Source organism: Lithobates pipiens, unplaced genomic scaffold (genome assembly GCF_037356315.1).
Source record: "Lithobates pipiens isolate NorthernLeopardFrog02 unplaced genomic scaffold, aLitPip1_a1.2 Scaffold_16, whole genome shotgun sequence".
In the NCBI taxonomy this organism is placed as follows: Eukaryota; Metazoa; Chordata; class Amphibia; order Anura; family Ranidae; genus Lithobates; species Lithobates pipiens.
The window spans coordinates 367,486,399-367,512,381 of NW_027507748.1; the positions used below are offsets into that span (position 1 = coordinate 367,486,399).

At 44.3% G+C, this 25,983-nt stretch overlaps 1 protein-coding gene across 1 annotated transcript in view; it reads left to right on the top strand.

The window, feature by feature from the left end:
* The window catches only part of NT5C1A (5'-nucleotidase, cytosolic IA), a 106,121-nt gene that overhangs the window by 15,736 nt on the left and 64,402 nt on the right, over positions 1–25,983 (top strand). Inside the window, exon 2 of the mRNA XM_077482090.1 lies at positions 18,592–18,759. Within this exon, the coding sequence (XP_077338216.1) occupies positions 18,592–18,759 (168 nt within the window). The remainder of the gene's footprint in view (positions 1–18,591; positions 18,760–25,983) is intronic.

Consider the following 25,983-nt stretch of genomic DNA (forward strand, 5'->3'; position numbering starts at 1 on the left):
CCCATGTCACCTGTCCAGGACACCTGTCTGTCTGTCATGAGAAGGGTCCTGTCCTGAAAATTGACCTACCCTACCAAAAAAACACTATCACTTTTAGCACACTAGAGGGTGCTACTATAAAAAGGATGACCAATTATGACCTTAGATATAGTGCCTAGTAACTATGCATTTTTTTGTATTTTATGTAATAAATACAAGTCGTGTCTATAACAGCTGTCAGTCATTATCAACTTGCATATAGCTAGCTTATTTCACTGCAGAAATCAGTCTGTTTTGGGAAGTGTACTGTAATTAGTCTGATTAAATCACATGTAAGCTCCATTGTCATGCTAGCACTTAAATCCTAGCCAGAGGGTTAAAGAGTTAAAACACCTGTCACCTCGTAAACACATTACATTAAAATTAAAACGTAATTAAAATTTGGTATACACTATACAGACAAAAAAATGGGCATATAATTCACCATTAATTGCACTCACCGGAACAAATTTTTTTTGCCCAGGAAAGGGAACACTTTTTGGCGATAGAATGGGGAATGCACAAATAAGGGATATTACTATACACAGGAAGATGAGAACACTATTGGAACTAAAGGAAATAAATAGATGGAAGATAAGTGACTGGCAATACCTTCAATGAAAACATTTGGTAAATACATTACCCCAACCAATCAGATGGGAAGAACTTAGACCCACTGGAAAAACTCTGTGGGGTACAAACTCCATTGAAGCATGGTATATCTAAAGTTCATGCACCCCCCTGTATAGGGAAATGGGAAAAAGAAATAGGGACGAAATTAGAGGACCAACAAGTTGAGAAAATGATAGGAGCAGTATATAGTTACGCAACAGACATAAACACAATAGAAAGGAACTATAAATTACTGGCAAGATGGTATCTGACGCCGGACAAAATACACAAATATCAACCGGACAAATCCCCACTGTATTGGAGAGAATGCAACCAAAGGGCCACAATGGCATATCCGGTGGGAATGGCTGAAAATTAAGCAATATTGGCAGGAAATCATGGAATATATAAAAGAGATAACTGGAGAAAAAATAACTAACAGCTTACAGATGTGCCTATTTCATGAATCAAAAACATCAAATAAACAATATGGGAAAACATTAACCCCAATATTGCTGAATGCTGCAAAGGGCCTAATTCCAAGAAAAAACAAATGTAAGGGAATGGTTTGAGCGAATAGAATACTAGAGCAGAATGGAATATCTATGTAGCAGAGAAAAAGGGCAACAATGAAGATACAATAGTGTCTGGGGAAAATGGAAAACTTGAAATTAAAAACTTAGAAAAAAATGAGTCCAGCAAGGGTTTAACTAGGCCTGAGCCAAGAGCATACCAAATGGGAGGGGGAGGGGGATTGGATTGGTGGGTGAAGAGAGAAGTAGTCAGGAGTAAGGATGAGCTCAGGCATGTTTCTCATACTCCACGTGAAGAGCCCGCCAGGCGCAGCGCTGCGCTAATCACAAGCAGTGGGACATTGCCCTGATGCGTGGCTGCAGAGATTGGGCAATATCTCACTGCCTGTGATTAGCGCAGCGCTGACTTCCTGGCGGGCTCTACACATGGAGTATGTGAACATGCCTGAGCTCATCCTTAGTCAGGAGGAAGAAAATATGGGAAATGAAAGAATAGAACATAGAAGATTGACATAAAGCAACATTAGCAAATAACTTTTTAATATTAATATTTTGAATAAATTTCCCATTAGAAGAAACTTCTGTGAAAATACCACAGTGATGTGAAACCGAGAAGTAGACAATAAATGAATGTAAAGTTGAATACGTTTCTCGACAGTTTTTGCTGAAGTGTTAAGAAAGAAAAAAAAAAAAACAGCTGTCACCTCCTGTCTCCAGGGACACAAGAAGTTAGTGGAAATCCCCCTGTCACGATCTGAGGTCTGGAGCACCTGAGACTTTAAAACTCTGGGTCTAGCAGAGCAGTAGGCACGATTAAACGGGTGTGCCAGGGTATGGGTCCTGGAAGGTGCAGGTAGGGCTGGTACTGACGGGTGCCCTGGGCAGAGTATTACATGAAGGATATAGAGCGCTGGGGAGTGAGGGTAACGCGCCCTTTAGTTTGTTTCCACAGAGCAGAGAAATTCCGTTTTTTGCTAATGACAAGAGGAGAAAACAAAACTTGTGTGTGCAATCACTGCATGTCAGGCTCCTGCTCACCTTTACAGTCAGCATATGAAGGGACAAAGCTGCAGAGAACCGAATGGCAGCATTCCTAGAAGTTAATAGCAGCATGGAGGACCTGAGCGGAGCCACTGACCTCTATTGTTGTTACAGCTGATGGTATTGCAGCAGAGGAAAGCTTGCTTCAAAAAAACTGATAGCGTGTATTATGGAAACAGGGGGGTGGGGGTGTTGGAATGCATGGAGGGGGGTCTGACAGTGTTTCTCAGAGATAAGGAAATACATTATTCCTGAAGAGCTTCTTCATCTCAACAAATATTGCTCTTTTATTACTAATTAATGTAACAGTAGCCAGGTTAAAGCAAAGCTAACATGAAACAGGGAGGTTGGCATTGCTGTTTTTTATCTTAAAATGCAAGTTGCTTGGTTGGCATGCTGACTGCATTGTTCTGATTCAGTGGAGGCATACAGATTGGGGCATGCGAATTTTGGCAGACTTTCCTAACATACATTTTTTAGGTCAGAGTGTATTAAAGAGGAAGTAAACCCTGATGAGTTTACTTCCTCTTTCATTCCCTGCAAAGGCAAAGCATAATGGACTACTATGCATCGCACAGTAGTCCATTATGTGTCACTTACCTGACACAGGAGCCAGCGAAGTCGTTGCTGTCCCCTGTAGTCCAGCGCATCCATCTTGTTGGTGGTGTCTCGCAGCTCCGCCGCTGTCATTCAGCGAAGCCGCGATGACGTCACGGGAGTCGACACGCGCGGCAGCTCCATTCTTGGAAATGCCGCACTCAGTGCGCCTGCGCGCCGCTGTCTACGGCGCATGCGCCGTAGACAGCGGTGCCCGTTTTCGGGCAAATATCTCCTAAACCATATAGGTTTAGGAGATATTGCTTGGACCTACAGGTAAGCCTTAATCTAGGCTTACCTGTAGGTCAAAGTGGTTTGTAAGGGTTTACAACCACTTTAAAGATAGTGGGTCAGAATAACACCAGCTAACTAGCATTCTCAGGTTTGGCAGTACAAGGGTTTATAGTTTACTAATTAGACCTAATCCCCCTTTTCCTAAACACACACATTCCCAGGACTCTAAGGGGTAGGGGTGCTATAAGTAAAGTGTAATATGCCTTATTTCAGGTGCTTAGGAGATATTATGTTGCCTCTTCTCTACCTGTTTAAGTCTGGATTCACACCTCTGCAGGTTTAGTGCTTTTTGCATTTTGCAGATTTTCACTACAGTCCATTTAACATGGTTTCCTATGAAACACTTTTTGTAGTGCAAATCTGCAAAATGCAAAAGCACTAAAACTGCAGAGGTGTGGATCCAGCCTTAGGCTGGGTTCACACTATTGTGATGATAGACATCATGTGATTTGCCCCGCACTGCTGTGCAGATCACATGCGATTATTTTGCAATGCAAATTCAGCCATACAGTTTGTATGGCTGAATTTGCATCACATTCGGACCAAAATGGCGCAGGACCCTTTTTTTGGTCTGCACTGGAATTCACGGTACGCACTGCAATATGCGAACCAATCTGGGGCGTCCTTAACTTCATATCAACACCTGCAGCAGTTTGCAGATGCCAGTGTGAACTACTGGCAATTTAGGTGTAATGCAGAAACCGGCACAGGAATTGCAGGGTTTCCCACATCGCACCAGTGAGAACCCAGCCTGAACCTCTAAAAGTCTTCATCACTGTGCTGTAAGTACACAAATTGCAAATGGTTTTCGGGTGGCCAATTAGGTCATATTCTGCAGGTAGTACTGCCCACCAATCACTTCAGGGAATTATTTTTGCCATACTATGATACAAAGCATCACAGCCTGGCATGTGTATACCTCCATATACAAAACAATTTATCAAGATTTCTCAGATGCCAAGGGTATGGGAACTTGATACATATGGTATGGAGAAGCCCAAATCTGTTTCGTTATTGGGGTGGAGTTATTGAAACTATAAATTAAATCTTTGGGACGAGGTTAGTAAGGTATCCTATACTCTGTGTACTGGGAAATAGGAGAGTATTAGGAGAACAGAAATGTACCACAATAGCAGTTATAAGCTGTCTATTTCAAGCACGAAAATTAATTGCACAGAAATGACAGGCAGAGAGCCCCATCAGCGAATGAATGGACCCAAGTTGTTAGTGAATTAATATGGAAGGAGAAGACAGTATATATACAAATGGGATGTCTTAGACTTTGTACAAACGGTCAGGCATTCCGATGGAATATGTCCGATCGGACCATGTTGTCGCATAATCCGACCGTGTGTGGGCTCCATTGGACTGTTTCCATTGGATTATCCGACCGACAAAGTTTTAGAGCTGGGCTATAAAACTTTCCGACAACATGATCCGATCCGAAGTTTGCAGAGAATTCCGATCGGACAAAGTGCCACGCATGCTCAGATTAAATTCCTAGACCAAAGCTATTGGCTTCTAGCCTGAACGTAGTCCCGTCGTAACGAAATAACGTCATCACGTTCTGAACAATCGGATTTTCCAACAACTTTGTCCGACCGTGTGTATGCAGCACAAGTTTCAGACAAAATCCGTCGGACAAAATCCGACGGATTTTGTTGTCGGAATGTCCGACCGTGTGTACAAGGGCTTAGAGAATTCGAGAAAATATGGAGACCATGGTTGATTGAAATGGGGTACCCTATTTGATCAGAAAGGAGCAGGAGAAGGCTAGGGTAAATTTGGTAGCTTTAAAACTATAATGTGTAAAATTTTCTAAAACTAGGACAGTACAAAGGGTATTAAGATTGCAGTGGAATAAGGAGTTAGGAGAGGAGGGAGGGATTTAGGGAGGGGGGAGGTGGGGGATAAAATAGGTGGCCATGTAAGGAAACATGGGACAAGGAGGAGAGAAAGTACCGAAAGAGATTGAGGTTGAAATATTATTATAGTTATCCTTGGTTTTTTCTATTTGTGTGGTTTTTATATTGATTTGTATGGAAGAAGAAAAACGAAATAAAGATTAATAAAAGAGAAAAAAAAAAAATTCTCCTTGTATCCAACATTTACTATAATCTGTACCCAGGACTAGCTACACATTCTAATGCATATCAGGTCTGACATGCGTACTACTACTCTCTAAGAATAAGGATATGTGTATACTCTGATAGGTGAAGACAAGCATAAGAGGAAGTATGTCAGACTTGATATGCATTAGAATGTATACCTCCATAAAGCTGCTTTTGCAATTGGGGGTCATTGGGAGATGTGGTAAGTTGTAATCATTGCAGCAGCCTGCTATAACCAGCATGTACATTTCAGCACTGCATATATTTCTCTAACTCCTCTGAACTCTTTGGCGGGGGACGCAGGTTGGCATTTTCACCCTGGGCACTAGTTGACCTTGTCCCACCACTGGGTGCATGAGAAGTGTGGCTGCAAGCAAACAAGGCTGTGTCAGAGTTGCAGGATCTAAGGACCAGCCTGGTCTTCACCAGAGCCACTGGAGGTCCTGATGTTGCACTACAAGACAGCCCCCAGGTTGCGGCTCTCTAACACACTTGTGAAGGCACAGTGCCAGCAGATGGCACACAGGATGGACTCAGGCTACACACAGGATACAAGGACTAAAGGAAAAGCTACAGCAGCTAGCAAGAAGAGACACTAGGGGTAGGACACAGAGAACAAGAGTGTAGTACAGGAGAGCGGGTAAAGCTGGGCAATAGTTTCCATCTTAATTTCGAACCGGGTACCCTGGGCTCTCCTGGATATGTGGAAAGATGTAGATGGACGTTACCTTTTTATAAAGGGACAAATAGGAGGGGCAAAAGTTACGTTAGCCACTGTATATGCGCCAAATGTACATCAAGATCATTTTATAAGTAAAACTCTGACTAAATTAATGGAATTTGCAGAAGGGAAAATAATCTTAGGAGGAGATTTTAATATACCACTAATCCCTAAGGAAGATACGTCATCAGGAGTCTCATCAGTTCCTAAGGGTGTCAGAGGGAAGATAGTGCGGAAGTTGCAAGAGATGCATTTGGTGGATGTATGGAGGTTGTTACATGAAGGAGAGAGAGATTATACATTTTTTTCAAACCCGCATCAACTTTACTCCCGCATTGATCTCTTTTTGATACCCCATTACTTACTGCCGTCAGTACAGAAAGTAGAGATAGGAAATATAACTTGGTCAGATCATGCACCAGTGACACTACAGATTTCCATGTCGGGCCCGGCTCTATCCAAGGGGCGTCAATGGCGGCTAAATGAAAGTTTGTTGCAGATTCCCGAAATACGGGAAGATGTAGGGAAAGAAATGGAAGCGTACTTCCAGATAAATGGGAGGCGCATAAGGCGGTAATGAGAGGAGTGCTGATTAAACATGGCTCTCAAATAAAAAAAATACGAGAAGAACAGATGGTAAAATTAGTAGACGAAATTCAGAAGTTGGAGACTCTGCACAAGAATATACAAACTACATCTACAGGAAATGAGTTGGCACATCTGAGAAGACAGCTGACCGATCTCCTCCGATGTAAAGCGAAGGCGGCAATCCAGTTTGGCAGGAAAATAACGTATGAACTAGGGGATAAGTGTAGTAAAGCATTAGCAGGGAAACTTAAAGAAAAGGGGAAGATGGTTTATGTCCCTCATATTAAAGGGGAAAATGGACGTCTGATTTCCCGACCCAGTGAGATAGCTAAGAGATTTGGAGAATACTACTCTTCGTTATACAACTTGTCACTACCCCGAGTACCCCAGGCTAAAATGAAGGAGTATTTATCAGCAGCAGGCCTATGTAGGCTCTCTTCCACGGAACGTAGTAGACTGGAAGCCCCTATAACGATAGAGAAATTAAATGTAGTAATGAAAACAGTTAAGCAGGGGAAAGCACCGGGGCCGGATGGATTCTCAATCCAGTATTATAAGAGTTTCCTCCCAACCTTAGGTACGCATATGTTAAAGGCCTTTAATGCGATCGGCCAAGCGGTGGCCCTCCCCCAGGATGCACTTAGAGCGCACATCTCGGTAATTCCAAAGGAAGGGAAGGACCCGCGGACTGTGGGAGTTACCGGCCTATCTCATTGCTAAACTGTGACTTGAAGCTCTTTACCAAACTGTTGTCTTCTCGCCTCCAACCATTATTAAACCAATTGGTACATCGAGACCAAGTAGGGTTTATCCCTACTAGGGAGGCGAGAGACAACACGGTTAAGGTACTCAACCTGGTCCACTATGCCAATCAAACGAGAATACCCTCTATTTTTTTAAGTACAGATGCAGAAAAAGCATTTGATAGGGTGAACTGGGGGTTTATGTTTGAAGTACTGAGGCATATGGGACTAGGTGAGCATATGATAAGGTGGATATCTGGAATATACTCCTCCCCGCAAGCTTTGGTTAAAGTCAATGGGGTACTTTCAGAGCCGATTAAAATTTCAAACGGAACACGACAAGGGTGCCCACTTTCTCCTATGCTGTTTGCCCTTTCGATAGAACCGTTACTGAACAAAATTAGGCGAAATCCAGATATTAGAGGTCTACAAGTTGGAGATAGGAGCTATAAAATCTCGGCTTATGCAGATGATCTGCTGTTTTCACTGGTTAGTCCACATATCTCACTGCCAAATTTAATGAAGGAAATAGAAGAGTATGGAGCATTAGCAAATTTTAAAATCAATTATTCAAAGTCAGAGGCAATGGGGGTAGCTCTTCCCTGGGAAAAACAACAAGTGTTACAACCTAATTTTAAATTTAAATGGGTAGGGACGGCCCTAAAATACCTGGGCACACAGATCCCAGTAAAGATAGAGGAGACATTTAAGATGAACTTTCCTCCGCTCCTTAAGGCAGTTAGAACATTGTTAGAGAAATGGCAACAGGGACGGCATTCATGGTTTGGTCGCTGCAACTCCATTAAAATGAGTATTTTGCCAAAATTTCTTTATTTACTACAGGCCCTACCGATAGAAATTCCATCTGCTTTCTTCCGTAAAATAGACACGGTGTTTACAAAATTTATTTGGGCAGGTAAGCGACGAAGGATCAGTAGAAGCCGGATGACCATGCTAAAAAGAGACGGAGGCTTAGCAGTACCAGACTTACTTAAATATTATAAGGCAGTTCATATTGGGAGGATTATCGATTGGTGCCGACATACAGAACTTAAGATATGGATAGAATTAGAGCAAGAAATGTGTATAGTACCTCTTCAAAGAGCGATCTGGTGCTATACAAAACTACCAGAATCCATGAAAAAACATCCTCTTATAGGCCCAACATTGCAAATAGGGTTTAGCATTAGTCAGAACCCTAAATTCTCGTCAGCATACTCCCCACTAGTGCCGGTACTAGGTAACCCCAGTTTTAAACCAGGAATGGAGAGAAGGGACTTTAAGAGCTTGCAGGAAAAGGGTTATATGCAGGTATCACATTTTCTGCAATCTAATTCTTGGCCAACAGTGACCATATTGACTCAACAGGGGGGCCAATTTGAAGTGAAGGTTTGGCAGGCAATGCAGCTTCGGCACTTTTTTGAGTCACTAGGTCCAGCAATAAACTATAAACGAGATCTAACTAGATTTGAAATATACTGTGAAGAGAAGGAACCTCTGTCTCGAACGATATCAAAGATATACACAATGCTCATAGCCCCCTCAGATAATTATGAGATGCCATGCTTTGTAAAGTGGGAAAGGGACTTGGACAGGACATTCTCATTAGATCAACGTCAGAGGATGATATACCTCTCGTTAAACTCATCAATCTGCACTGGAATTCAGGAATTAAACTACAAGTTGTTGACGAGGTGGTACTATACTCCATCGAAGCTCCAGAGGTTCTTCCCTGGAGATTCAGATCAATGTTGGAGGTGCAACGGGGGACGGGGGACTTTATTACATATTTTCTGGACCTGTCCCAGGATCAAACAGTATTGGAGAGACGTGCAAAAAATTATGCAAAAATTTACAGAATATCGAATACTGGACGACCCAGCTTTTTTTCTGTTGCACCTCTCACATATTCCAATAAGAAAATATAAGAGCTCGGTACTGTGTCACATGGTTAATGAGGCCAAGGGATGTATTGCCCGTGCTTGGAAAGATCCTAAACCACCAACAATAGCAATGTGGTTAAATAAAGTGAGGAAGGTGGGGGCTGTGGAAGATTTAATATACTCGGCTCAGGACAGAAGTGAGCAGTATACCAGGATATGGGCGGTATGGAACGCTTTCCTTTCTTCAGAGGAGGGAAAGAAATTGCTGGGGAACAGGGAAAGATAAGGAAACCACCATGTAGGGGGATTGAGTAAATTGTATGTGTGGGGGGCAGGATGGGCGTTTTTTTTTTTGTTTACTGGTGGGGGGGAGGATAGGGGGAAAAAATTAAAATAAAAGGAGGGAAAGTGGAATACTTAATAACAGCAGAGATAAATAAGAAAGGGTTCTCAGTTATTTAATCTAGGGAAATAGTACTTTTTTGGTAGAGAATAAGATGGGCTGAGAACCAATGAATGCTTGTATGTAACTATGAAGATGTGTGTAATTTGACATTGTGACCTCCTTGAAGTATAAATAAAGAATATATAAAAAAAAAAAAAAGCTGGGCAATAGCGCACAGAGAGATGGACACAGCAAGCAGGAACGGGGGGAAAAGCCAAACAACAGGAAACAATGCTATGGAGAGACCCCACAGCAACAGAAAACGAAAGGATTCATGGACAGAAACTGAAGGAAAACACTGAGAACTGTACAGAAGGAACAGAAAACCACCAGAGGAATAAGGAGATACTGCTTCAGCTTGGAGACATGTTGCTCGAACACTAAACCACAGGTGCAAACGCTTAATAATGTCTAAGTTCAGGGCCGATTGGCAAGAACCTGAGCAGCTTGGACTGGGGATAAAACACAGAGCCGCATCAGTGTACATGGAACCTCTGACACTTCCAAAGTGAGGAGAATTCTCCTCTTACAGTTGTTTACAGGACAAATGAACCATTTAAAAACCCCCTCTCACCTCTTGTTCTGGGGATACATTTTGGATGTGATTATCAGTAAAAAAAATGATTGGCATTAGGATAGACTCTTAACATCCAAATGCAAGCACTTATCTCTGGTTAATTAAAAAAAGGAATATCGTGAAGCAATAATTATATCCAAAATGTTAACATCATTTTTTTTTTTAAAGCTACAGCCCTCTTGTAAAAACGAATTTTGTTTGTATTTTGGAGGACAGACACCAAAGCACCCTTACTTGAGAACACTTTTTGGGGCACTTCAGCTAAAGTCTGAGTAGAAACTCCTATTCACTAGGCATAGATAGATAGCATTATGAAGATTGTGTCTTGATTCTCAGGTCTGTGTGATAGCAGGAGGAGGCCTTACTACCCATCCTACTTATATCTAGAAGAAATGTACGCAGAAGGCCCTTGTGCTGCTGCATAGTCTGCACATATACAGCAGTATGTCCACCCCTTACCCCAGGCCTTTACCTTCCATCCATAATTACATGGATTTGAAGGGTGCCTTACGTAAAGCTGGGGCTTAGGACGTTCATGCATGTGGTGCCTAAAACACTAAATCCAAGATAAAAAAACTGAAAATGTATTATCAAATACTTACCGTAATTTTCCTTTACTGATGAACTCCATGGCAGTCTACGGGTGGGTTGACCCCACCTCCTCTCCAATGCTATATGACCCCATTCCCATAAATTTGAGCTCATTGCTTGGACAGCGGAGACGTGCATTGAACGCTTTGATGACGGTAACAGGAGGATACTTCCCATGCTCTATGTTTGACTTCACAAATAGTCCCTACCAAGGTACCTTCTTTGCTTTTGCATAGATTCTTTGCCAAATCACAAACGAGTAAACCAAAAGAGTGCTTTTGGCTGGTGCTGCTTCCTGCTCTAACCCTGATCTGGATTTTATGGAGAGTGTACACTGAGGAGAGATTGTGGAAAGATTGAGGGACAACATCCATTAATGTGCCCTCTGTTGGTGCCATCTGGAGGACTTGTGTGGATGAGTGGGGACCCGCCTGGTACAACTGTCCGTTTGACATAGGTGTTGCCTGTTCATGATGCTAATGTCGCCACTGGTCTAGCAGTGAATGCTCACGATGACTGCTATGGTGTGATCCCTTCCTGACAAGTGCCCCTGACAAAGCGACGTATTGAGTCCTGAAACACATCGGGTTGTCTGGACCTCACATGGGAATTCATCACCATTGTCATCAATGTTTTTATTGGTTTGAAAATTGTAAAACCTATATATTTGTATAAAACTCTTGAATAAATTATATTGTTTTATTTGCAGGTATTCCTTCAGTATTTCCCCTACACCCAGAAGCTGAGCTTCAGTGGACCCTGGGGTCCTGAATTTAGGTAGGACAATTTATTGGTTCTCATGGAACACTGAACTTTTGGGTTTTAGGCGAGCATGGGGATGAGGACCACCTGGACCGGGAAGAAAGTCAGGAATGGTTCTTTATGACCCAAGGACCCAATCTCAGATACCCTTTTGGCTGAAGTGATGGCTATTAGGAAGGTGACCTTTGCAGAAAGGTCTTTGAAAGTGAGTAGAGCGGATTAGATCCTGCCGTACTGATTTCAGTCAGTAAGTTGAGAACAAGGGGAAGATCCCATTTGGTGAATCTTGACCTTATTTGAGGCCTGAGTCTCACCGCCCCACGGAAGAACTGCAGGATTAGAGGATGAACGATCCATGATGTTCCAGAGAAGGCTGACAGAGCTGAGACTTGGACCCTGAGAGAGCTGATGGATAGAGACAATCTAGGCCGGATTGAAGGAAGCCAAGGATATCTTAGATTCCTGGATCTCTGAACGGTCTACCCATAGAGGATGAGAATTCAACAAACTTGGCCCATATTCTCCCGTAGACTTTATTCGTGCTTGCCTTTCTTGAGCTCATGAGGGTGGAAATCACTCTTGATGCACACTCGAGAGTTTCCAGCATCTGCCTCTCAAGAACCAGACCATCAGTCTCAGTAACGCCTGGCAAGGGTGCAAGACTGCCCCCTGAGAAAGAAACTCTGCTCTTAGAGGAAGAGGAACCGGGTCCCTGAAGCTGAGCTGGGTCAGGAGGGGAAACCATGCCCTGTTTGGCCTGTAAGACACTATTACCACCACCTTGACTGCTTCTGCTTGGAGTCTAAGGATGATTGGGAACAGGGGAAATGCTTATGCCCTGTTGAAGCTCCACCGATCTGTCAGGGCATCTATTCCGAAGGCCTTGCTGAAACTGCATGAGTATAATACTTCCTGATCTTGAAGTTGCAGAGGGATGCAAATAGGTCTACTTTGGAATCGACTCCCAGGGGCATGATCCAATCGAACGTCTCCACATGAAGGAACCACTTGTTTGTTGACCAACTGTGCGTGAGACAGGAAGTCCACTTGGATGTTCTGGACTCCGGGGACGAGGACTGCTGAGATATTGGCCAGGTTTTTCTTGGCCCAGGACACGATGGGCTTGACTTCTTGGAGCAAGGTGGCGCTCTGGCTGCCCCCTTGCCTCTTCACATAGGAGACCGCTGTGGTTTTGTCCATCCTCAATAAAACTGATTCCCCTTTGAACCCGGGTTGTGAAGATGGGCATCCCACCTGCCTTGTGCAACTTCTGACTTGCAGAGGGCTTACCATCCAGCACCGCTGGCATCGGTCCTGACCGTGAGCCATGAGACGAGGGCAATGGAGTGGCACGTGAGCAGATTTCTGTGCTGGAGCCACCAGAAGAGGCTGTTCCTCATTACTGATGTTATGTGACTGGATTGATTGCTGTCCCCTGAGTTCCATTGCTGGAGAAACTGTCTGGAAAGAGCGTAACCTCCACAGAGACCGATAGACCATAGGGGTCGTAGAGACCACCGCGCCGACAATTTTTAGGCATTGTGAGGCTCCTAAGTGGAGGAGCTCAAAGCCTGTGATATTTTCTCTCTAATGACTGGGTTCTTCTCCACTAGGAGAGAGATGGTACATTCCACCGTGTCAAATTGGGCCCTTCAGTATATCAGGTGCTGAACTGGTTCCAGGTGGCTTTATTTTCCAGGTTTAGGAGCCAACTAAAACTAAACTAAACTGATAACCTGCTCCCTGTGGATCAGCAGCTGCTCCTCATCTTGGAATAGTAGCAGGAGGTCGTCGAGATAGTGGTACAACCGTATCCCTTTTGTTCTGATGAGGGCCACCACGGCCAGAAGAACTTTCAAAAAGACTCGGGGTGAGGTTGTCAGCACAAAAGGGAGGCAGATGACCCTAAGTTGGAGGTATTTGCCGAATTCTTCTTCCACAGGCATCTTTTAAGTTGATTGAGATTAGCCAACTGCCTGGCTGCACGGCTTGCTGGATGGAAGACAGAGTCTCCATTTTGAATCTTTCGTATTTTATGAACTTGTTTAGGTAAGTTAGGTCTATCACCGCTTTTCTTTTGCACTAAGAAGGGAGAGGTGTATACCCCCTGAAACTCTTCGCCTTTCTGGACTGGCACTACGGCTCCCTGGGCTATCAGCACATCCATGTTGGACAGTAACTCCTGCTTCTTTTCTTCTGAACGTGGTGGTAGGGTAAAAATAAATCTGGGGGGGGGGGTACTGGTGAAGGACCATGTGTGGCCTGTAGAGACTGTCTTTATGGTCCAGTAGTCCGAGATTGAGGCCACCCAGACGTGTCGGAAGGGAAGCAGACGCGCCCCCACCTGACCTGTCTAGGCGGGCCCAATCTCAAAATGACTTAGCCGCCTCACGTCCGCTGGATGCCTGGTTTTTAGTGAGCTTTTGGAAGGATATCCTAGCCTCTATTCCAATTCCTAATGAAACTTCAGCCAGTGCTTCTCTTGAACGCTCCATACTGCATCTTCTGCGCTGGGGCCTCTTCTGGCCAAGCAGACACCTATCCTGGGGCAAGAAGCCTGGCTTCCCACCTGTGGCCCAGGCTATGGCGCTTTCCAGCCTGTAGCCAAACAACGAGGGCCCTTCAGAGGGGATCCTACACTAGGCCTGCTTAGATGCTGGATCAGCAAGCCAAGGGTGCAACCATAGGGCCCGCTTAGCCGTGATCAAGACTAGCATAGTGCAGGGTGGATTAGGTCGATAGGAGATTCTCCAAGGAAGGCTGCTGCCAACTTCAATTCCTGTACCGCTGAGCCCGGGCCAGTTCTTCTGAAATGCCCTTGAACATGGAGTCCATATCTTTTAAAGTGAGTTTGCAAGCCATATCGGCTAACCCGTATATCCTCTTGAGGTCTTGATCTATTCTCCTCTGAAGCCCGTCCTTAAAGAACACAGCATCCTCTAAAGGGAGAGTGACATGTTTGGATGATCACATTAATGCTGCGTCTACTAGGGGAGCGTTTTCCAGATACTTCACTTCTGCCTTGAAGGTGTATAATCTGGAGGTCTTGCCTGACAAAGAGGTTTTCTTCTCTACTCTGCTCCATTCTTCATCAATGATATCCTTTAACTCTGAAAGGAGAGGGAAATTGTAGCTCTGATGGGGCCTAGACAGAGAGTCACATCTGGACCTGGATGAGGAAGGTTGACGTTGCGGCCTGGCAAGGTCCCTGTCGTCTCGAATGGTAAACTGGTGGTCCGATCTGGATGGGCTAAAAGGAACAGGGTAAAAGCACATGACATTAGGGGATATGTCCATCCAACCGTGGACCTGCCCCCCCCCCTCACATCCCATGTACTTAGAGCATGAGGGCTGGTCACACGGAGGTGGTGACCTGTCCATGGCACCCTGGTGAACGAATAGGTGACGATCCTGCACCCTTGTAGGAACACCCACATGTCCTAATAGAAAGGAGTACAAGTGGCAGTGCAGAGAGAGAGCGTCCCCTTTAAGAATGATCCCCCGCCCACTTCTGCACCATGGCCCTGGGCTGGAGCTTACCTTAACCTGAGAGCCTGGTACCTGGAGGAGTTGTTGCAAACTGCCCACAGGAATCCCCACTGTAAAAGGGGCTCACAGGGATTTAAAATCTCTGCCGTAGAGACGTCACCACCGTGTCCCATCTGTGCCTGCACAGTGGTGACCCGCCTGTGCGACTGCACCGTGTATGAGCGAAACCAAGCCTCCATTTCGTTCGAGGATCGTGCATGCGCAGAAGCGTTCCAGGTGCCATAGGGAACAAGGAAAAGAAAAAACAGGGCAAGGGACGGCATGAGGGGTAGACAAAAACTGATGCCATGGAAGAAAACTGCAGACCTTGCCAGCCAATCCTCCACTCTTGGGCATACATAGGCCATCCCCACCACTGGACATGGCTGGGCCCTGGGCTATCTTGACACCGCTATGAACGTATGCCCGGCATCAACCTCGATCGATTGGACATCCATAAATGTGAGTGCATTGCTTGTAGGTCCAATGAGGACAAAAAAGGAACGCAGTCTCTGGCTGTGAGCTCAAATTTAGGGGAATGGGGTCCTATAGCATTGGAGAGGAGTCGGGGTTAACCCATACATAGACTACCATGGAGTCTGTCAGGAAATATAATATATTGCTATCTATAGATAGAATATCTTTCTAGTCCTTAGATAAGGTGTCTGCAGGTGGTTTTAATTTTTCAAACTAATACATTTTTTTGAGAATGTACAGAAATGACCTGTTGTGAGACCTAAATCCAATCAGCCTCAATCAGACGCATTAGTAGTCCAGCCTGGGTGCAACCATAGCTGCTTTGGGGTTGCCACCTCATCCTTTTAAAACCGAAGACACATATTAATTACAAAGGTTCCGTGGCTGATTAAGGTGGTAATTAAACTCAGTGCCTTATCTGCATTAAATTAGCCTCAGAACCTGTGTAATTCATATGTGTTCGATTTTAAGACCTGGTTCACACCTATGCATTTTGTAGTATGTTTTCAGTTTTGCAGAACCTCACACAGTCTATTTAACATGGTTTCTTATGGGTCATGTTCACATCTATGCATTTTATAGAAATGGCCAGGGGTTTGTTTTTGGTTATATAGATTTCAGTGGATCAAAAATGTATATTGAAAAACACAAAATGAACCTGGACTATGCAAACTGCAACCTGCATAGGTGTGAACCAGTCCTTAAAGTGGAAGTAAACCCACTTTTTTAACTTTTACCTACAGGAAAGCCTATAATAAGGCTTACCTGTAGGTAAAAAAAATATCTCCTAAACCTGTACGGTTTAGGAGATATTCCCCTCGGTATGCGCCGCTGACTGCAGCGGCGCATGCGCACAAGGGGGTTCTCTCCGCGAAAATCCGGCAGCGCTCGTCCGGCCGGATTTAAATCTCCCGCGCGCATGCGCGGGAGTGACGATATCGCGGCTCCGGCCACTCACAGCGCCGGAGCCGCGATACCCGGAAGAGACGCCGAGGGAGCATGTCGGCTTCCTCGGCGTGGATCGGGCGAGATGTCGGGGCCTCGTTCTAAGGTAAGTATTTCATAATGAGCTAGTATGCGGTGCATACTAGCTCATTATGCCTTTTGCTTTGCAGGTTTAAAAAAAAAAAAAAAAAAAAATGCGGGTTTACTACCGCTTTAAAGTGGCTGTAAACCCTTACAAACCACTTTGACCTACAGGTAAGCCTAGATTAAGGCTTACCTGTAGGTCCAAGAAATATCTCCCAAACCTATACGGTTTAGGAGATATTTGCCCACTGAGCGGGGCATCGTCGATGAAGAAGATGCCGCGCAATGTCGGCTCCCGTGCGCATGCGCGGGAGTGACGTCATCGCTGCTCCGGCGAATCACAGCGCCGGAGCAGCGAGACCCACGGAGACCCACCAAGAAGATGGACGCTCGGAACTACAGGGGACAGCGGTGACTTCGCTGGCTCCTGTGTCAGGTAAGTGACACATAATGGGCTACTATGCGATGCAGTAGGTTTACTTCCTCTTTAAGGGATAAGGTAGCAACCTTAGGCTGCCCCCATAGATACAATGGAGGAGAAAATATAGCCACCTAGGGAGCAAGACTTAGGCTGGATTTACACCTATGCAGTTTTAATGCTTTTTGCATTTTGCAGATTTGCACTAGAGTCCATTTAACATTGTTTCCTATGGAACACAATCTGCAGTGCAAATCTGCAAAATGCAAAAAGCACAAAAAACGCACAGGTGTGAATCCAGCCTAAGGCTAAATTCACATCTATGCATGTTGCTTTTGAGCGTTTCTGCAGTGCTTATTGCGGTGCTTGCCGTGTTTTTGGACATGTGTTTTTACCGCGATTTTGCGGTTTTTTTTTTACACTGCATATAGCTGGTTGCTAAGGAGAGGGCTGGGAAACTGCCCGCCGCGTCCTTAGCAACCAGCTTAGCTGTCAGCTGACTTCCCGCTGAATGTAAAAAATAATTACGGCTAAAAAAAAAAATTTGAGAAAAAGAATGGTGTGGCCCCCCCCCCCCCCCCCCCAAGTCCATACCAAAATTTTCGTGTGGGGGTCCCCTCCGAATCCATACTAGACCCAAGGGCCTGGTATGGACCTGGGGGGGGGGGACCCACGCCATTCTTTTTCTCCAATTTTTTTTTTAGCCATAATCCATACCAGACCCTTATCCGAGCATGCAGCCCGGCAGGTCAGGAAAGGGAAGGGACAAGCGAGAGCCCCCCCAAACCATACCAGGCCAAATGCCCTCAACATGGGGGGATGGGTGCTTTGGGGCGGAGGGGCTCTGCGCCCCCCCACTCCAAAGCACCTTGTCCCCATGTTGATGAGGACAAGGGCCTCTTCTTGACAACCCTGGGCGTTGGTTGTTGGGGTCTGCGGGCAGGGGGCTCAGATCCCGGCCCCCCGCCCTATGTGAATGAGTATGGGGTACATCATACCTCTACCCGGGGAAAAAAAACAAAGTCTTTTATTAAAAATCTTCTTCGGTGTTCTTCTTCCTCTGCCACTGCCACCACTGCTGCTGCTCCCGCTGATGATCCTCCTCCGATGATGTGTCCCGCTGATCTGTCTGCGCCAATGTCCTGCATTCCTTAAATAATGAGGGGCGTGGCAATCGATTACATCACTCAGCGGCCACACACCCTTGTGATGTCACCCCCCGGACATGATGGGTGACGTAATCCGATTGCCATGCGGTAAAAACACGGTATTCGCAGTTTTTTCCGTGTAAAGTTGTTGTTTTAGAAATGAGAGAGAAAACAGACTGTTCAGCAGACTGGTTGTGTAGCACTACAAAAGTAAGGGCTATTTCACATCCCTGTGTTTTGGTGCTTTGTGTTAAAAAAAATCCTGCGTTTTGCTTTTGTGGTTGAAAATCTGGCAAAGAACAATTTCCAAAGGAATGAATGGCAATGCATTTAAAATTAATGCAAAACGCATCAGACCTATAGCGTACTGCACCTAACATACCTCTTAGTTACAGTACATACCCCATTGTGCTATTGTATTTTATGTATACTCATAAATGTGTCACAGTGACTTTTTCTTTTGTTCTGTTTACAGCCAAAGCCTCAAAATGCAATCACCATTGCAGTATCTTCACGGGCACTATTCTTTATGGAGGAAGAACAGCAAATCTACAAAGAGAAGGGTTTGGAAGAGTATGTCCGATACCAGCTGGAGCATGAAAATGAGCCACTTAAACCAGGAGCAGCATTCCCCTTTGTAAAGGTGAGCTCAAGTCTCTGATATAAGAATGGGGTAATAATTATTCTGATCTTATTTGAGCTTTACTGCTGTTCAGAAATGAACTATTGATGTTATATATATTGATGAAATATTGACCTCACATAATTGGTTTTGGTAAATATGAAGACAAAAATCTGCAGAAAATCTAATAGTGTGTATGGGGTCTAAAGCCTTGTACACATGGTTTGATTGTTGTACGATCGAGCCTCATGAATTTTGTCAAAAGCGCATTTGCAGGATTTTATCTAGCATACTAACTATCCGCAAATTGTCGTTCGACAAACACGAACGTAGTGACGTACTACGAGAGTATAAAGAAGAAGTTAATTTCTCGAGCATTTGGCATAACTACATCAGTATCACCAGCAAAGGAGCTTCATTATTATCCTCCCATTAAAGAAGATGAGACTGTGTCGCCACATTTTGACATTACAGTACAGTAGTTTACAAGACCCAACTCTTACGGGTCGTGATTTCCAGCATGTGTGTTTGTACTTTTGACTTTTGTGTGACGATTTCTGTACTGACCATCCAAAAATCAGATGTTGAGGTTCACATCCGACAAAAATTTTATAGCCTACACATCCAGCTTTTGTTAACGATCCGATAATTTGCAGACAGCTTGTCTTATGAATTTTTCCATCTGATTTTCGTATTGTGTGTACGGACTTTTAGAGTTTAAATTTGTATGCAATCAGGCAGGCCCTTGCACTACATGGTTTTGGTACATATGAAGACAAAAATCTGCATCAAATCTAAGACCCCTTTCACACCAGGGCGTTTTGCAGGCGCTATAGCGTTAGAAATAGCGCCTGCAAAATGCCCTAAAGAAGCTGCACCATTGTGTGTAGTGTGAAAGCCCCGAGGGCTTTCACACTACAGCGGTGCGCTGGCAGGACGTCAGAAAAAAGTCCTGCCAGCAGCTTCTTTGGAGCGGTGAAGGAGCGGTGTGTTTACCGCTCCTCCACCGCTGCTGCCCATTGAAATCAATGGGGCAGCGCTGTAATGCCGCCGGCAAAACGCCGCTATTGCGGCGTATTGCCGGCGGTTTTAACCCTTTCGCGGCCGCTAGCGGGGGTAAAAGTGCCCCGCTAGCGGCCGAAATAGCGGCGTTTTACCGCCGACGCAAGGTGCGATGTGGTGTGAAAGGGGTCTAATAGTGTGTATGGAGCATAACACTATCCTCTCTATCCCTATAAAGAAAAAATTTGTATACATACCTTTTTGGAAGTCGATCTGATCCACTCCGACCCAATCTCCAACAGCAGAAGCACTGCAGAGGACACGGCCAACAACGGCTGTGAAAATGAATGGGAAGTGACATCAGCCATAGACTTACTATAGGGGTTTCGTTGTCGTCCATCTCCTCTGCACCCGCCTCTATAGTGAAGCCGCGGCTGACAGCTCCGCTTGGTTTACAGTTGGAGTGGGTCAGATCAGCTTCCAAAACAGTATACAAATTTTTTTTTTTTACATGGATAGAGGTTAGTGTTAGATCCCTGGTGTCTATAAATGCAGGGATTTTAGTTTTTGCATGGACTTCCATCTTAACTGGTGCTCATGTGTTGTGCATCCATTTATAGTTTTGTTATTATCAGTTTGTTAATTTAAGCCAATATTCACATTTGGGCCAATTCAGCGGCTATTGATGGAAAAATTTAGTTTCTGTACTTTTGGCAACTTCGGGGGGTGATTTGAATAGACATCTGTGCATGAACCTGCTTCAACTCGCTGAACTCGAATAATTTCTCACCCGCATCAGTGTGAACATGGGCTAAGAGTCAACTCATCCAAAGAACTGATACTTCAGTGTTTGGCAGTAGCTATTAAACCAACTGACAACATATTGCATCTTTTATTTATACTGGTGAGACATCTGTGCATGGGTTCCTTTGTTTTTGCATAACTGTTAAACGCATCAAAAACACATAAAATGGATTTACACACATTTTTGGTACAATTTCAGTACATTTTCCCCTTATTTTCCTAATCCTCCAAAAATTGCAGTAGTATGAAAATCACATTTAAAACACACCAAGTCATACATAATTACATTGGAAATCAGATGAAATCGCAGTTGCACTAGTGTGAACCAGGCCTAATGGTATTTTCTGATAAGTGAAATGCTCTGTATACACAAACTGTCAGGCTGGGTTCACACTATTGTAAATTGGATGCGGGTTTCCCTTCTACTCTACTCTATCCAAAACTAAAAAAAAAGTTTAGACTTTAGTTACGCTTTAAGGGACATGCTAAAGCTTACCATACATGGATTGAAATTTGGCTGGTTCAGCAAAGACCAATCGAATTTCGATCCATGTATGCCCAGATAGCAAGCAATTGTGCTGCAAGTTTGAAAATGACTTGCTAAGCAATTCTTAGGCTTGCCAGGCTTCACAATTTTGTTGCACTATTGCAGCAATTTTGCATTGCACGACTCCCGATCAACTTTCTTTGCAAACATTCTGCAAGTTCTGGTTCAGTTATGTTGTGGAGTGGTCATCCCACCACAGGGGTCACTGTGGCTGAATTTTCATGCTGTAGACTTTCAGAGCTCATGCTGTAGACTCACCACTGCTACTTTGCTCTTGCTAGAGGCTTGCCATGCAAAGTTGCTACAAATTGGAAAAATGTCACCTAGAACTAGTGCTTCAAGTGCTCTGCAAGTGTACAACTTGCCAATGAAAATGTGCAACAAGTTAACAGACTTACAATTTAACACTGCCATAAGTTTGTGGCAACTAATCCTTGCTATCTGGGTGGGCACTGTGGTTGCACAGAAGTTGATCTAGCGATCTGCTGCCAAGCCTATTCATTGGAAGAACCCGAGGGTCCCAAGTTGTGGGGACTGGACCAAGAAGGTGACTGACTGAGATCATGGAACCTGAAGAATGAATTGCTACATGTAAGGGTACCCTGGAAAGATTCAAATTCACAAGGTCCTCTTGGACTATGGGTCAAAAGTGTCCGATCTGTCCGCTGCAATGTCGCAGTCCCGCTAAAAATCGCAGATCTCCGCCATTACTAGTAAAAAATAAATGCCATAAATCTATCCCCTATTTTGTAGATGCTATAACTTTTGCGCAAGCCAATCAATATGCGCTTATTGTGATTTTTTTGCAAAAATGTGTAGAATAATACATATTGGCCTAAACTGATGAAGAAATTGTTTTTTTTTTGTTTTTTTTTTTTGTTTTTTTTGTGGGGGGGATATTTATTAAGTAAAAAATATTATTATATAATAGTACTGTCACACTTTTTTGTTTATAGCGCAAAAAATAAAAAACGCAGAAGTGATCAAATACCACCAAATGAAAGCTCTATTTGTGGGAAATAAAGGACATACATTTTGTTTGGGTACAACGTTGCACACCCGGCAATGGTCAGTTAAAGCGACGCAGTGCCGTATGTCAAAAAATGGCCTGGTCATTAGGGGGCAAATCCTTACAGCCCTTAAGTGGTTACATTTTAGTAACTGTATAACCTACAGCTAGGGTTGGTTCCTCATCCTTTTAAAACCAAACATATATGAATTACACAGGTTCTGATGCAAATTTAATGCAGATAAGGCACCAAGTGAGTTTAACCACTTCAGTTCCGGACCAATAAATACCTTAAGGACCAGAGGTCTTTTTGCAATTTCGCACTGCGCTGCTTTAACTGGTAATTGCGCGGTCATGCAATATTGCACCCAAACGAAATTTGCGTCCTTTTCTTCCCACAAATAGAGCTTTCTTTTGATGGTATTTGATTGCCTCTGCGATTTTTTTTTTTTGCGATATAAATGGAAAAAGAGCGAAAATTTTGAAAAAAAAAGATATTTTCTTCTTTTTGTTATAAGAAAAATCGAATAAACTAAATTTTAGTCATACATTGAGGGCAAAATTTATTTAGCCACATGTCTTTAGTAAAAAAAATGTCAATAAGCGTATATTTTTTGGTTTGCGCAAAAGTTATAGCGTCTACAAACTAGAGTACATTTTCTGGAATTTACACAGCTTTTAATTTATGACTGCCGATCTCATTTCTTGAGGTGCTAAAATGGCAGGGCAGTACAAATCCCCCCCAAATGACCCCATTTTGGAAAGTAGACACCCCAAGGAAATTGCTGATGGGTATGTTGAGCCCATTGAATATTTTTTTTTTTTGTCCTAAGGGATTGAATAATGACAAAAAAAAAAAAGTCTAGTCGCGCACGGCACCCCGAAAACCAATCACCACCTTCAGGATTTCTAAGGGTGCAAATTTTTGATTTAACTCCTCACTACCTATCACAGTTTCGAAGGCCATAAAATGCCAAAATAGCACAAAACCCCCCAAAATGACCCCATTTTGGAAAGTAGACACCCCAAGCTATTTACTGAGAGGCATGTTGAGTCCATGGAATATTTTATATTTTGCCACAAGTTGCGGGAATATTACAAACTTTTTTTTTTTTGCACCAAGTTGTCACTAAATGATATATTGCTCACACATGCTATGGGCATATGTGAAATGACACCCCAAAATACATTCTGCTGCTTCTCCCGAGTACGGGGATACCACATGTGTGGGACTTTTTGGGAGTCTAGTCGCGCACGGCACCCCGAAAACCAATCACCACCTTCAGGATTTCTAAGGGTGCAAATTTTTGATTTAACTCCTCACTACCTATCACAGTTTCGAAGGCCATAAAATGCCAAAATAGCACAAAACCCCCCCAAATGACCCCATTTTGGAAAGTAGACACCCCAAGCTATTTACTGAGAGGCATGTTGAGTCCATGGAATATTTTATATTTTGCCAAAAGTTGCGGGAATATTACAAACTTTTTTTTTTTTTGCACAAAGTTGTCACTAAATGATATATTGCTCACACATGCTATGTGCAGAAGTCAAATTACACCCCAAAATAAATTCTGCTGCTTCTCCCGAGTACGGGGATACCACATGTGGGGGACTTTTTGGGAGCCTAGCCACGTACGGGACCCCGAAAACCAAGCACTGCCTTCCGGATTTGAATATAAAATGCTATAAAAAACAAACTAACCAGAGTCACCCGTAACACTTATACGGTGATCAGTGGTGAAAGGGTTAACTAGGAGCAATCAGGGGGTTCAAATTTTTATTAGGTAGTATATGGGGGTCCCTGGCGCTATATAAAAACCTGACGGGGAACCTAAATAACTAACTGGCTAACCAGCGTCACCAGTGACACTTATACTGTGATCGCTGGTGAAAGGGGGTGAAAGGGTTAACTAGCAGCAATCAGGGGGTTAAAACCATTATTGGGTAGTATATCGGGGTACCTAGCGCTATAAAAACCTGGCGGTGAACCTAAAAAAATAACTAGCTACCTAGCGACACTAGCGACACTGATGCAGCGTTCAGAAAAATTATCGCTTAGTGACACTGGCAAAAGGGGGTGAAAGGGTTAACTAGCGGAAATCAGGGGGTTAAAACCATTATTGGGTAGTATATCGGGGTACCTAGCGCTATAAAAACCTGGCGGTGAACCTAAAAAAATAACTAGCTACCTAGCGACTGTAGCGACACTAATGCAGCGATCAGAAAAACGATCGCTTAGTGACACTGGCAAAAGGGGGTGAAAGGGTTAACTAGCGGCAATCAGGGGGTTAAAACCATTATTGGGTAGTATATCGGGGTACCTAGCGATATAAAAACCTGGCGGTGAACCTAAAAAAATAACTAGCTACCTAGCGACACATGCAGCGATCAGAAAAATGATCGCTTAGTGACACTGGCAAAAGGGGGTGAAAGGGTTAACTAGCGGCAATCAGGGGGTTAAAAACATTATTGGGTAGTATATCGGGGTACCTAGCGCTATAAAAACCTGGCGGTGAACCTAAAAAAATAACTAGCTACCTAGCGACTGTAGCGACACTAATGCAGCGATCAGAAAAACGATCGCTTAGTGACACTGGCAAAAGGGGGTGAAAGGGTTAACTAGCGGCAATCAGGGGGTTAAAAACATTATTGGGTAGTATATCGGGGTACCTAGCGCTATAAAAACCTGGCGGTGAACCTAAAAAAATAACTAGCTACCTAGCGACACTAGCGACACATGCAGCGATCAGAAAAATGATCGCTTAGTGACACTGGCAAAAGGGGGTGAAAGGGTTAACTCTATGGGGCAATCAGGGGGTTAAATCTTTATTGGGGGGTGATAGGGGGCTACCCTGGACCTAACACTAACTGTCCTGACAGTTTTTACTGTCACAACTGACACTGAATGCATTGATCAGTAAAGAAATGATCAATGCAATCAGTGACACTGTGACTGGGGGGGGAGGGGGGGGGCGGGGGGGGATCGGGGGGCGATCGGGGGGGGATCGGGGGGGGTTTGTGTGCCTGTGTGTACCTACATGTCAGTGTAGTGTTGGTGCACACTTACTTTTACTGTTCTCCTCGTAGTCCGGTCAAAAAGACCGCCCCGAGGAGAATGACATCACTTCCTCCTTCCTGTGTAAACAATACACAGGGGAGGAAGCTTCTCATTGGCCAGGAGCGATCCAGAGGGGGTGGCCGAAAACCAACGGCCATCCCCTCATCACGGAGCGCTCCTGGACCGAATCGGACCGCCGTAACCAGCGGGAGGGGGTCCGATCGGACCCCCCACCCGCTGGAAGGCAATCACGTGGATGTACGTGATTATGCCTGCCTGTGCCATTGTGCTGACGTACAATGGCAATACGGCGGTCCTCAAGTGGTTAATTACCACCTTAATCAACCAAAGAACCTGTGTAATTAATATGTGTTCGGTTTTAAAGGGATGAGGTGGCAACCCTACCTACAGCCTGTTGTGCTGCAGATGCCTGTGTGGCGAAAGTCAGGAAAGCTATATGTCAGGTTTCTGCAGCAAGGAGACCAGACACGTAGCTACACATAGAAACAGTGAGCAAAGAAGTATATATCCTTAAAGTGATTTTAAACCCTTTACAACCACTTTTTGCTACAGGTAAGCCTATAATGAGGCTTACCTGTAGCTACACTGGATATCATGCAGGTTTAGGAGATATCCCCTGTATTTGCATGGGCCAACGTCATTGGCACATGCTCACTGAAGCAACGGCATGTACATGCCATTGCTTCAGTTAGACGTGCTGTTACCGGCGGCTCCCGTACGCATGCGCAGGAGTGACGTTATCGTGGCTCCAGCCAGTCACAGCGCTGGAGCCCCTGATACCAAAGTAACTCCGGGAGCGAT